Genomic DNA, 15,180 nt, shown 5'->3' with positions numbered 1-15,180 from the left:
CTGTGCATATGACAAGTAAACCTTAATTCTATTTGATATAGCGTGTGTTTACCAGAGACTGTAATGTTAAGAACATAGCCTGCAACAAAGTCAGATTAGGATATAGGTCAAGGATTAGATAGTGTATTTTTACTACTATCACCACTTAGTCTTGAAATCTTTGGTTGTTGACTACACTGTGAATCCTTAAAGAGACTAGTGGGGCTAAGGCTTAAGAGGGTGTGAACGATGCTGAATGGGTGTAGACAAAGAGCTCGCCAGTAGGTGTACCAAAACATTCCCAGGCCAATTTCTCAAACTTTTAGCAACTTTCAAAGCAGAATTACTTTCCCATTAATATACAATTTTCTAGTTCTGAGTTTACTTTTATCCAATGTAAAAAACACAATTTCAAATGCTGCTATATAGGACCCAATAAAGGTGGTGGGTCACATTTTGAAGTACTAAATGTTCTTCACAATTGGCTGATCACTCCTGATGAACCGGTTGGATATGACTCCAACATGGTCACCAGGAGTCCCACCCAGTGGACTACATATAAAAAAAATGGTGGAAGCCCTTAATGGCGCTGCCCATGCCAAAACGGACTTTTGGCCACTAGAGGCCTCTATCATTCTCTATGGACGAGACAGACTTTGCAGCAGTCACATTAATAGGGACATAATTACTTCCACGTAATGGTAGAGATCATCTTTGATCACATAATCACACAGCCTGGATGTTTTGTGTAACGGACACAAGACCTGCCTGTAAAAGGAAATATTTATGGTTTGGGAAGGGTTTACGGGAATAGCGAGCTAGCCACCTTGCTGGCTACTTTGTATGACATTTGGCAAGGATGCTACTACGGTGGATACGGCAACAGCTGGTAAGTAAAGTATCCTCGTTAACTAGCTAGAAATACTCGTTAACTAGCTAGAAATATCCGCTAGCAAGTAGATTTTGCTATTGAGAAAGACGTTGATGCACATGATTTGATTTTGATTTGATTTAACTACCTAGTTGCTTTGAAGAGTTAAGAATCCGACCAACTGGCTGCCTGTGTAAATTCGCCGCTGAGCTAGCTGGCTTGTTTATTTACCAAAGATGAGCAGGGCTAGCAGCTAGCTACTGCATTAATCCAACCAGGGCTCACTAATACATTCTAACGTAACTCAAATGTATCTAGCAAGTTGGCTGCTCTGTTGTGCACGATGAACTAAGCTGTTGGCCAGTTAGTTATACTAAACTAGCTAACTATAATTAGCTACATTTGAGTCATTTAGCAGACGTTATCGAGAGTTAGTTAATGTTACTTACAATTAGTGCATTTATCTTAAAGTGGAACGGACAGCGTTTTAGCAACATGAACTCTTATTAAATCTGTTCATAATACACCCGAAGGCCAGGAAGAATGACACGTTTTGTACATTTGACACGCAAGCACTTATGGGCATTCATAAATTCATAGAATGTTTGGGAATGACAAAGGCATTTGAAAATTCTATTGCAATACAGAGTGTGAACGCAGCCGTGCATTTGGACAATTAGACGCTAGTGGGATATTAACAAATTATGAGGATGTGAGACCCACGTATAGGTGCGGACCACACAGACGACAAAGCGTGTTTCACTTTTGTTACCTAAAGAATAACAAATATTTATATTACAATATTATGGGGAATGAGATGGCTACTTACAGTGTTGGGACGGGATTACAGCAGTGATTGAATGAGGGAATGAGGCATGAGTTGAGGTGTTCAGATTCTTGACTTTAGTTGAGGTGTTTATACTGTAGGTTTCAGTGCAGGACAGGCTCATCGTGGATGGTGTTAGAGAAGAGCTCAACTCTTCCACTGAGGGCAGGACAGGATTTGACTGGGAAGACAACAATAACACACATTTAGACCAGGGCTAATAATGAGTTAGTCCAAGCAAGGAGTAAAATAATTTGTAATGTGATTGACTCTACATACAGTAATGAGAGAATTGACAGGCCTACTCAGTGCTTGGAGAGGAAACAGTCAATGTGCCAGTGGATGAGAGAACACATGTGACCTTAAGTTCTTGTCAGGAGAGAATTGACAATGGTAGTGGATTGGAGGGGTAATATTATTATTTTTAAATCAGGGAACAGGAGGGGACTTAAATACAAATAGCAGACATTCCATTACAGCAGCGCCATGATAGGTTTGGGCAGCAACTTTCCATGAAGTTAAACTCAGACATCTCAGAATTAATAAAGTCTAACAGGCTGCGCATTGCTACCCACTTGACACAAAGTAGCCCAAGAAATCTTCCTGGGTAAATCCCTGATCATCCACATAGTGCATTCGGAAAGTATTCAGACCCTTTTCCCTTGCTGCGTTACTGCACAGCAAAAAGCGTTGCTGCACAGCTTTTTTCAGGTCTCTCCAGAGATGTTCAATCGGGTTCAAGTCCGTGCTCTTGCCGGGCCTCTCAAAGACATTGATACTTGCCCCGAAGCCACTCCTGCGTTGTCTTGGCTGTGTGCTTAGGGTCGTTGTCTTGTTGGAAGGTGAACCTTGGCCCCAGTCTGAGGTCATGAGGGCTCTGGTTGGGTGGTATTAATCTCTACTTTGCTTCAGTCATCATTCCCTTGAGCCTGACCAGTCTCCCAGTCTCTGCCGCTGATAAACATCTCCACAGCATGATGCTGCCACCACCACCATGCTTCACCGTAGGGATGGCGCCAGGTTTCCTCCAGACGTGACGCTTGGCATTCAGGCCAAAGAGTTCAATCTTAGTTTCATCAGATCAGAGAATCTTGTTTCTCATGGTCTGAGAGTCTTTAGGTTCCTTTTGGCAAACTGCAAGCGGGCTGTCATGTGCCTTTTGAGTGGCTTCCGTCTGGCCATTCTACCGTGAAGGCCTGATTGGTGGAGTGCTGCAGAGATGGTTGTCCTTCTGGAAGGTTCACCCATCTCCACAGAGGAACTCTGGAGCTCTGTCAGTGACCATCAGGTTCTTGGTCACCTCCCTGACCAAGGCCCATCTCTCCTGATTGCTCAGCTTTAGGAAGAGTCTTGGTGATTCGAATTGTCTTCCATTTAAGAATGATGGAGGCCACTGTGTTCTTGGGGACCTTCAATGCTGCAGAAATGTTTTGGTACCCTTCCACAGATCTGTGCCTCAACACAATCCTGTCTCTGAGCACTACATACAATTCCTTCAACCTCATGGCTTTGTTTTTGCTCAGACATGCACTGTCAACTGTGGGACCTTTATATAGACAGGTGTGTACCTTTCCAAATCATGTCCAATCAATTGAATTTACCACAGGTGGACTCCAATCAAGTTGTAGAAACATCTCAAGTATGATCAATGGAAACAGCATGCACCTGAGCTCAATTTCAAGTCTCATAGCATAGGGTCTGAGCATTAAAAACCTGTTTTCACTTTGTCATTATGGGGTATTGTGTGTCGGTTGATGAGGCAAACAATTAATTTAATTCATTTTAGAATAAGGCTGTAACATAACAAAATGTGGTAAAAGTCAAGGAGTCTGAATACTTTCCAAATGCGCTGTGCCTGACGATTACTGACAACTGCGAGCAGACTGGTGGCACCATAGGTCCCAGAGTGATGGGGTAATCCCCCCCCCCCCCCCCCCCCCCCCCCCCCGGGGCCTGGAGTTTTTCCTTATCTTGTAACCTAACCAGGAAAAGGAAAATGCCGGACCCTGTAGGGTATGACAATGATTAATCAGTTCTAATAAGATTTTATACGGCTATGATGGGACCAGTTTTTCTAATTATGTCACATGGTTTTAAAAAACTCCTGGTCCTGGGGAGGATAAACCCTGTCAAACTGCGGCAACCTTATACTTGTTCAAATTAATTATATTTATACTCAGAGGTGTGGACTCTAGTCACATGACTTGGACTCGAATCAGACTCGAGTCACAAATATGATGACTTGCAACTCGACTTTGACTTTAACACCAATGACTCGTGACATGACTTGGACTTGCCTTATGACTCGACCTGACTTGATACCCTCCCCAAGCCCAAATATTAAAAATTATGCTATTAAAAAAAAGTGTGCAGCGCATCAACTCTTCATTTAACGGATTACAGTTTGAATCAGACTGCAGCCAATCAAATTGTGCCAGCTGAGAAAAAGTTGTGCGTGGCAGTGCATAGGAACGTCGGCGGGTGAATTCAGATGGAGCCCTTGGAAAGATGATACCCTAACTTATTATTTTCAGATATAAAGATGACGCTGTATCAACAAAAAACGGATTGCAAATTGCAAAAAATGCGGGAAGAAAATTACAGACAGAGGCGCAACAATTTCCAACTTCGTTTGACATTTTAAGCTGCACAAAAAACTGTAAGTCGTGGCTAATATAGCGGACAGCTATATATTTTATTACTTTACTAGTGTATCATGTAGGCTAATGTAACGTTTAATCAATGAGCCTCCACACGGTCAGTCAGTGCGGGAACGTTATCATTGCACCCAAGATTGAGCTACAACTGGCTAGGCAGTTGGTAGCTTAAATCTTGCCTGATGTTACTGCTGTTCCTAAAACCATTGACATACGTTAGCCTGCTGTACCCACAGAGAGAGAGTGTGTGTAAGGCTGGGCGATTGTGTACAAGCCTACATCGCCCGATTGCGATCCTCGATAGTCGATCACTATGGGGGATGTGTGTATGTGTGTCTCTTTCTCATGGCTACCCATGTATTTCCATGTAAATATATAATGTTTATTTGGAAAGTAATAAATATATAGATATTTTTAAAAAGCATTCATGATTTGCGTAAATGTAATATACTAACTATTACTCTTGTTCAAAATATGAAATGGTATTACATTTGGTGAAAAGCACATTATGACTTGTTTAGGACTCAAACTCGAAGTTTTAGACTTGAGACTTGACTTGATACTTGACGGTCTTGACTTGAGACTTGACTCGGACTTGTCTGTCTTGACTTGTGACTTGACTTGAGTGCTAAGACTTGAGATTTACTCGTGACTTGTAAAACAATGACTTGGTCCCACCTCTGTTTTATACTAGACTAACAGGGTTTATTCCACACAGAGACCACAACTGATGGACAATAGAACTCACACGGCTGAATTTGCTTTATGCATGTTTGCGTCATACAGGCCTATGTCACTGTAGGTCTAATTAAAAGTTCATTCAGTTTGTCATCACTATGTTGATTGATTCATTCCAGTTAATAATTTTGGATTGAAAAGGTATAGGCAGCCTAGTCAGCCCAAGTTTGAATATAAACCATTTTTTTTCACATTCACATTTCCTCCTGACAAACAAATGGACTATAAATACATAACGTTACCAATTTGTTAACCCTAGCAATATGGACAAGGCGCATAGGCTGTATGCAGCTGTTATTATTAGTAGCCTACAGTTGATAAGACTGAAAAATCATCTTGATTTCATCCCATACAGCATGTCAGATCTCTAATGTTTAGGTGTAGTCTAGGCTGCTGCAACATTTATGTAAAGAGTGGAAAGAGAGTGGAGGAAAGTGGAAAGCCTACTTGAGCAAAAAAATGCACTGCGTCAACCATTTTAATCTCACTTTTAATGGAAGTGATCAAATCTTTCTGAATTGATTTTGAAAACCTAGAGAAGACTGTAGGGGCTTCCATATGTTCAGAAAGTAAAGCATCGTAATGTGCAATTACCTATGCAAGCTCCTTGTAGTTCCCCTTGTTAGCTGAACTTTTCCTCTCCTCTTGCCGATAAGCTGCTTGTGACCCTGACATGCTGACCACACCGCGCGCTCGCACAAAATACACCTGAATGGATTTCTTCAAATATGTTACATTGGGAAATTTACAGTCCTATTGATCAAACAACCTTGAAAAGGTAGGCTCTCGCTCCCTCAGTTATGCACATCAACAACTAATGCTATCCAGAGCGAGATGAGCTAAAATCTAACAAGGGAACATTAGATAAACCCTCTCAAACTTTTTCAGCTAGTTGGCTGTCAAAATTGCACTTATAAACGATGGGGAATAGTAGCCTGCTCGTCTTTCTGCCGCTTGCCTGCCAATGCATGCTTGTCCCAACCCACGTTTTGACAACTGAATGGGAACTTGCCTGCCTGCCCATTTGATCGATGACAAGTACATTTGATTGACAACTAAGGATCCATTTGTAAATTGCCTCCTATGTGTTAGTGTGCCCTGCATTCGTGATGTGGTTGTCACATTGTTCATAAATTCAGAGTGTACACTGCACTATTGACACTGGACGCTCTGGTTGAGGAGTATGGTTGAGCCAAGTGTTCCTAAAACAGAAATCAAGGACCAAGCTAACTGGCTAAAGTTGGCTAGATTGCTAGCTTATTCCAGACTCAAATGAGAGAGAACCTCACTGACCATTTTACTCTCCCCTAGCAAAGCCAGTTTACATGTTATCTAGAGCTTTAGTGACTAACTGTGCTGCAGGCAACAACTTTTTGTATAACTTTTTTGCTGAAGTTTACTGACACCGGTCATATTCAGCGTGTGTTCGTAAATTCTTCAGTTATTCTGCGCTCATGCACAATCAGATGAGAGTGCTCAGAAATCTGAGTAGATAGCTAGTGAATTTACGAGTGCAAGAGATGTGCTAACTGGATAACATTCATTCAAGTTCAGCATAGCTAGCTAGCAAAGCGATTCACATTTCTTGCCAGCTAACCAAATAACACCTCCATCTCTAGCAGTAGCCACTAAAAAACGATATGAGGGGAAAAAGTTGGTCAGACACCCACTCCTCCAATGACATGACATCCTCCCAGCAGATAGCTAGCTGGCTAATGTTAGGCTCCGTGTTTTTAGCTTGCTACATAAATAGATATCCTAGCCTATTAGCCACGTTATGACTGACTTATTATGATCATTGCCCTTGCTAGTTTGATTGTATTGACATTCCCAGCCTTAGTTACATTTGTCTGTTTTTGTCAAAAATATTGAGTAATTGAAACGGTGCATCCCGAATGGGTGGAGGCAGCAAACAATGTACCAGGCCAGCTGTAATTTACAACCTGATAGCAATTTTTCTGGACTACCAAGAAATGTATTGGTGAATTATATTAATCATACATTGAACTGCATCCATTTGTTCTGCAAATAATGCCTTACTGTACATCATGGAATTTTGTCAAATATTACCTTTTTTTGGGGGGGGGTTGATATTTTGGACGGATTATGATTGTTTAATATCTTCAAAGTAGTTAAAATGCTGTCAATTCCACTTAAAGATCGATAGCTAGCTGGTAGTTATTAAATACATGCTATGGAACTTTGGCGACCACTAAGTATTTTTTTTAAATCCCCCGCTTTGGGCTGGATGTGTCAATGTGTAGTTCATAGATGCATAATCTATTAGCAGAATTACTGTTTTACCTCAATTAGCGAGTGTTTTTTCTGGAAGCTGTACAGCGCCACTTTTTCAAAAAATGTCCCCCACGTGGGCGCAGCCCCCCACCAATTCAAGTTCAACTATTGAGCTTCAGCTCCTTGCTATTTGAGTGACAGCTAGCAAGAGGCACACCATGCACCCTTTAAAAAAATATATAATAATTATAAAATAAAAATATTAACAAATATCAACAAACAAGAGGAATAGTCACATGCAAACAAGCATACATACAAACTATTTACATTGCCAGGAATCCTAAACAAACAAATCATATTCATTAATAATACAAGGTTTAATTGCCTTTTTTGTTTTTCATTTTAGTTAAAGTAACGCAATATTGTTTAAATTCATTTATAAAATTTTAAAAAGTTAGGTTTTGAATTAGACCATTTGCTTTGTGAATATGAAATTTACCTAGTATTATTAGCAGTTGAATTAAATATACAAAATTTTTATGTCAACATTTCTGAAATAAAGCATTATATCAAAACCATTAAATAGTACCGCCGGTCCTATTTTTTTTGTAAAAAAATTCTGTATGTGAGTCTAAAAAATTCTACAATAAATACAGGCAAAAAACAAATGCAAATTGGTCTCCTTCTCTATTCCACAGAAATCACATTTATAGTCAATATTCAGCTTGAATCTTTCCAAAACATGTTTCACAAAATTTATCCTATGTAACATTTTAAATTACATTTCCTTTACCTTGTTACTGATACAATATTTGTTAGCATTTTTCCATGCTTTCCCCCATTGTATATCACCATAGATATTTGACCAAAATAATCTTGCTGTGGGAATTGTAGTATCTGAAACAATATTCCTAATCTGTTTATTACTACATTTATCTTTGATGTTAATATTGCCAATGAATATATTTTCATGTAAATCTATGTTACTTACATCAACCACAGAGGAATTTAAAAGAGATACAACCCCCCTTGGAATCGCATCAGAAACAATTGCATATTCTTCGGGGTTATTGGAATTTAAAATTTATCAAGAAATTCCCCATATGAGAGTTGAAATCCATCCTCATTCAGTAACTGACCAACCAACACTTATTTTATTCTCAAACCAGTTATGAAAAAAAAAGAGAATTATTTTGAAATTGTATATCTTTGTTGTTCCATATAAAGTATCTGTGAGGGGGGAATCGTGTTTAAAATTGCCTGCTTATGATATTTGGCCAACTTTACTGGGATTTTATCAAAATTACATCGAAGCAAAAATTCTAAACCAGTAACAGAGTCAAATAAATACCTAGGGAAGACATTCCAAATACTGTGCTGGTTCTTAACATACTTCAGAATCCAATTTATTTTAAAAGTATTATTTAGAGTATTGAAATCTAAAACCTCAAGACCTCCTTGTTCTTGGGTATTAATGAGAATATCTTTTCATAGATAGTGAGGCTTGTTCCTCCAAATAAAATTATAAAGAATCTTATCTAAGTCTTTTACAATTTTAGGGGATAATTCAAGTGATAATGAGACATAAACCGATCTGGATAACCCTTCAGCTTTGGACAATAAAACCCAACCGTATAACGAAATATCTTTCAGCAACCAGGGGTTCAATTTCTTCTTTGTTTTCTCAATAGCGGGGTTAAAGTTTAATTCACTCCTTTGTTTTTCATCCTTGCATATAACAATTTCAAGATAAGTAACCTTATCTTTAATTGGGATACCATATACTTCCTGTAAAACACAATCCTTGAGTGGAAATAAGACTGACTTATTGATATTAATTTTCAAACCCGAAACTAAGGAGTCTTCAATACAGGAAACTGCTTTAGAAACCTCATTCCTGTTACTTAAAACTTCTTATGGCTGCAGGGGCAGTACTGAGTAGCTTGGATGAAAAGGTGCCCAGAGTAAACTGCCTGCTCCTCAGTCCCAGTTGCTAATATATGCATATTATTATTAGTATTGGATAGAAAACAATCTGAAGTTTCTAAAACTGTTTGAATGATGTCTGTGAGTATAACAGAACTCATATGGCAGGGAAAAACCTGAGAAAAAAATCCAACCAGGAAGTGGGAAATCTGAGGTTTCAACTCATCGCCTATTGAATACACAGTGGGATATGGGTCAGTTTGCACTTCCTACGGCTTCCACTAGATGTCAACAGTCTGTAGAACCTTGTCTGATGCTTCTACCGTGAAGTGGGGCCGAAGAAGAGAGGAATGAGTCAGGTCTATCATGACCTGAACATGCTCTGACCATGTACGTTCACATGAGAGGGAGTTCTGTTCCATCGCACTTCTGAAGACAATGGAATTCTCCGGTTGGAACTTTATTGAAGATTTATGTTAAAAACATCCTAAAGATTGATTCAATACATCATTTGACATGTTTCTACTGAATGTTATGGAACTTTTTGACATTTTTTCTGCTTTTAGTAAACACGCTTCCTGACTTTGGATTTGTTTACCAAACACGCTAACAAAAATAGCTATTTGGACATAAATGATGGACATTACCGAACAAAACGAACATTTCTTGTGGGAGTCCTCGGAGTGCATTCCGATGAAGATCAGCAAAGGTAAGTGAAGATTTATAATGCTATTTATGACATTTGTTGACTCCACAATTTGGCGGGTAACTGTATGGCTTCCTTTTGTGGCTGAATGCTGTTCTCAGATTATTGAATATTGTGCTTTTGCCGTAAAGCTTTTTTGAAATCTGACACAGCAGTTAGATTAAGAACAAGTGTATCTTTAATTCTATGTAAAACATGTATCTTTCATCAAAGTTTATGATGAGTATTTCTGTTTGATGTGGCTTTGCAATTTCTCTGAATATTTTGGAGGCATTTCTGAACATGGCGCCAATGTAAACTGAGGTGTTTGGATATAAATATGAACTTTATCGAACAAAACATATATGTATTGTATAACATGAAGTCCTATGAGTGTCATCTGATGAAGATCATCAAAGGTTAGTGATTCATTTTATCTCTATTCCTGCTTTTTGTGACTCCTGTCTTTGGCTAGAAAAATGGCTGTGTTTTTCTGTGATTTTGCGGTGACCTAACATAATCGTTTGTGGTGCTTTCGCTGTAAAGACTTTTTGAAATCGGACACTGTGGTGGGATTAACAAGAATTGTATGTTTTAAAATGGTGTGAAATACTTGTATGCTTGAGGAATTTTAATTATGAGATTTCTGTTGTTTGAATTTGGCGCCCTGCACTTTCACTGGCGGTTGTCATATCGATCCAGTTAACGGGATTGCAGCCATAAGAAGAATATGGTGGTATCATCAGCCAGTTGACATAGTTTAAATTCATTGCCAAGTGCTGAAACACCTTAAATTCCCTTTCTTGATATGAAGAACCATAATTTGAGTAACCAATAAAAAAAATTGGGCAGCCCTGCCTAATGCCACGGCCAATATCAAATCTTTGGGATGTCCTATGAGCTAATTTACAGAGCTAGTACAACCACTCTATAAAGTTCGGACTGCTTTCAAAAAAAGTTACCAAACGCAAAAAACTATTGCTTTGAACATAAAATCATGTTCTACAGTGTCAAAAGCTTTATAAAAATCAACAAACATAAGAAAACTGTCATCAAGGATGAGGTCATTATAGTCAATCATATCTAAGATCAACCTGATGTTATTACTAACGTGTCGACCATGCATAAAACGAGATTGTTCTTCATCAATTATATGATGCATTCCTTGTTTCAACCTCTTAGCAAATACAAGGGCAAATAATTTCCCATCATTATTCAACAGGCTAATGGGTCTCCAGTTGTCTATATAAAGAGTATCCTTATTAGGTTTGGGAATCAAAGTAATTACACCTTGCTTTAAGGAAGCCTGTAACTCCCCTTTTCCTATTGATTCTTGAAACATAGCAAGAATGAAAGGAATCAATTTATCATTGAATGGTTTATAAAACTCGCTTAGAAACCATCATTTCGAAGGGGACCTATTGTCCTTAAGGCTTTTAATACAGTCTTTTATCTCAATTTCAGATAACTCCTCATCAAAAACATCCCCGAAATCATTATCTATCTTCTTGGCAATGTTTGATACATTGTCTAAGAAAAGATCCATATTGGAAGTTGATGTATACAGATTCTGATAGAACTGGGCAACATGCTGAGAGATTTCTTTTGGATTTTCATTGGGAGTATTATTAATCATTAATTTACATCTGGATGTCTTTTTGCCAAATTAAAGAAATATTTAGTATTTTTCTCTCCCTCTTCCATCCATTTTTGTCTTGATCTTACCAACGCTCCCCGGGCCTTTTCCTCGTAGATACAGTCTAACTGCATTTGCATTGATGATAGCTCCAGTAAGTAGATTAGTTAGTTCAGTTTTTTTAGTATAATCCATTATTCCCTTTATGATGTCATATTCTTTCTCTTTCTTGGCACAAGCAATTTCTTTCCCTATTGAAATAGCCAAAAGCCTTATATAAAATTTCATTAGCTCCCAGTAACTTCCAAACGCATTCATAACACAGGCACAATTCCAGTATTTATCAATAATTCCAGTATTTATCAATAATTCCTGCTACTTCCTTCTTAAATACTTCATTCTCTAGTAAAGTCTTGCTCATTTTCCAGTAACCTTTACTACCTTTTTTGTTGACAAACCATGCATATTTATCTTTATTGAGATCCCTTTGCGGTCTGTTAAAATCGATGGTTCAATCGAGACCGTATGAACCTTGTCAGCCATATCGTCAGATATCAGCCAGAAATCAATATGGGATTGTATAGATACATCTTTGGTGTAAATCAGACTGGAGCAGGTTCTCCTCTAAGATTTTGCCTGTGGTTAGCTATGTTCTGTTTATTTTTATCCTGGAAAAACTCCAGTATTTGCTGATGTCAAGCATATCCATACTGTACCATGATGCAGCCACCAGAATTGAAAATATGGAGCCAGTTACTCAGTGATGTGTTGGATTTGCCCCAAACAAGGCTTTGCATTTAGGCTAAAAAGGGTATTCCTTTGCTGTGTTTTTTTTCTTCAGTGCCGTGTATGTTTAAAAAAAAAAAAAATCAGTAGATTTGTATTTCTTTTCACTCTGTCATTTAGTTCAATATTGTGGAGTCACTATAATGTTGTTGATCCATCCTTAGTTTTCTCCAGTCACAGCCATTGAACTCTATAGCTTTTTTTAACCCCCAAGAGTCGATTGATGCACCAAATCTAAGTAACATAATCAAACAATCCCCAGCAAAATCCGTCAGTTTAAGCTAGAGATGTTTTTTTGCATCCACCGATGTCGCACTTCTGCATCTGTGGTGAAAGGTGGCAGAGCTAGAGTGGTGTTTGTTAGACTGGTCTTCTCACGAAATGTCTAACATCCGAATGGTTTAACCTACAAACTATTATGACCACTATGGAAAGGGGACACTCCTTTTTGCTCTATGACCCCCACAAGTGTCACAGGACTCGTCTGAAGGTAACCGGTTTTTAAAAAATTTATGAAGGTAGTTTTGTGCCTACTCCAAAAGGGGTTAAATATGTTAAAAAAAATATATATATATATATATATATATATATATATATATATATATATATATATATATATATATATATATATATATATATATATATATATATATATATACATATATATATATACATACACACACACACACACACACACACAGAGCTCTGGAAAAAACAGTTTATCTGGTTTTACTGTTTATAGGTATGTGTTTGGGTAAAATATTTTTTGTTGTTTTATTCTATAAACTACTGACAATATTTCTCACAAATTCCAAATAAAAATATTGTAATTTATAGCATTTATTTGCAGAAAATAACAACTGGTCAAAATAGCAAAAAAGATGCTGTGTTGTCAGACCTCGGATAATGCACAGAAAATAAGTTCATATTAATTTTTAAACAACATAATACTAATGTTTTAACTTTGGAAGAGTTGAAATCAATATTTGGTGATTTTCAATCACAGCTTTCATGCGTCTTGGCATGCTCTCCACCAGTCTTACACATTTATGTTGGGGGACTTTATGCCACTCCTGGCGCACAAATTCTTGCTTTGTTTGATGGCAGCTTTGTTCGATGGCTTGTGAGCATCCATCTTCCTCTTGATCACATTCCAGAGGTTTTCAATGTGGTTCAGGTCTGGAGATTTTGGCTGGCCATGACAGGGTCCTTATCTGGTGGTCCTCCATCCACACCTTGATTGACCTGGCAGTGTGGCATGGAGCATTGTCCTGCTGGAAAAACCAATCCTCAGAGTTGGGGAACATTGTCAAAACAGAAGGAAACACGTTTTCTTCCAGGACAACCTTGTACGTGGCTTGATTCATGCGTCCTTCACAAAGACAAATCTGCCTGATTCCAGCCTTGCTGAAGCACCCCCAAATCATCACCGATCCTCCACCAAATTTCACAGTGGATGCGAGACACTGTGGCTTGTAGGCCTCTCCAGGTCTCGCACCCACTGTGAAATCTGGTGGAGGATCGATGATGATCTGGGGGTGCTTCGAAAACGCGAAGGTTCACCTTCCAACAGGACAAAACCCCTAAGCGCACAGCTAAGACAATGCAGGAGTGGCTTCAGGACAAGTCTCAATGTCCTTGAATGGCCTAGCCAGAGCACGGACTTGAACCCGATCTAACATCTCTGGCGAGACCTGAAAATAGCTGTGCAGCAACGCTCCCCATCCAACCTGATAGAGCCTGAGAGGATCTGCAGAGAAGGGGAGAAACTCTCCAAATACAGGTGTGCTAAGCTTTTATCATACCCAAGAAGACTCAAGCCTGTAATCTGCCAAAGGTGCATTAACAAAGTACTGAGTAAAGGGTTTGAATACTTATGTAAATGTGATATTTCTGTTTTTTTTCCTTATACATTTGCAAAAATTATGGGGTATTGTGTGTAGATTGAGGGAGGGGGGAAAACAATGTAATCCATTATAGAATGAGGCTGTTACGTAACAAAATGTGGAAAAGTCAAGGGGTCTGCATACTTTCCGAATGCACTTAATATACAGTATATTATATCAAATCCTGACCTAAATCATACCTTCAATAAGATTGACAGACTTAGTATTAAAACAGGCACATTTAGAGAGCGTCCAAAGAGGCTGAAAATGTAATCTCTACAAATAATCTACAGGACACCTGGATTACTATTCCCAACTACAAAATACTGTTCTTTTTTTCTCAAAGTAAGAAAAGCTATTCAAGAATTAACTATATTTTTATTTCCTAAAATGGATGTAACAATTTTTGGGATTAAAAATGCATGCTTTATTACTGTATCATTCTTAATTACAGCAATAGAAAATATACTTAGTGACAGAATTTGGAGAAGGTACAGAACCAAAATGTCTTTTGGACCGAGAAAAGCCGACCCCTGGTGAATATCTTGCAGCTCTCGCAAAACAAATCCACACTAAGCCAGTTATAATTTTAAAAGATACAAATGCAGTAATTAGAACCAACTCAATTTAATAACAATTGTAAAAGCTTCAAGAAAAATGTATGTAAATCAGAATTAAACAGAATGACGGATCCAATAGCCTTCTTAGACTCAACAACCCTGAAGCAATTATCAGTAGACAAAGACTCACTAAAAACCAAGATCACCCCCCCCAAAAAAATTTTTTTATATATTATATACTGTTAAAACATTCATTCTGAGAAAAGCACCAGGAATGGATGACTTTCCGATTTAGAATTCTATTCAAAATTTTGGAACAAAGTCCCTATTTTACATTTTGGAACAAAGCCCCTATTTACACATAACAACATCAAGCAGTTTATTTCAGTTATATT

The 15,180-nt window shown here is 38.2% G+C and overlaps 1 protein-coding gene across 4 annotated transcripts in view; it reads left to right on the top strand.

Annotated features, from left to right (window-relative positions):
• Nucleotides 1-600: 600 nt before the first annotated feature.
• Nucleotides 601-15,180, top strand: part of LOC129855307 (phospholipid-transporting ATPase IF-like) — a 58,829-nt gene continuing 44,249 nt past the window's right edge. For 3 of the 4 annotated variants that reach the window (XM_055922835.1, XM_055922833.1, XM_055922836.1), the window contains exon 1: nucleotides 601-868. In XM_055922835.1, coding sequence (XP_055778810.1) covers nucleotides 839-868 — 30 coding nt within the window. In that variant the 5' untranslated portion in view covers nucleotides 601-838. The remainder of the gene's footprint in view (nucleotides 869-15,180) is intronic. The other variant, XM_055922834.1, reaches the window with a different exon arrangement.

Source organism: Salvelinus fontinalis, chromosome 5, assembly GCF_029448725.1.
Source record: "Salvelinus fontinalis isolate EN_2023a chromosome 5, ASM2944872v1, whole genome shotgun sequence".
Lineage (NCBI taxonomy): Eukaryota > Metazoa > Chordata > Actinopteri > Salmoniformes > Salmonidae > Salvelinus > Salvelinus fontinalis.
Note: the sequence above shows the minus strand (reverse complement) of the source record. Positions and strands in the feature narration are given on the sequence as shown.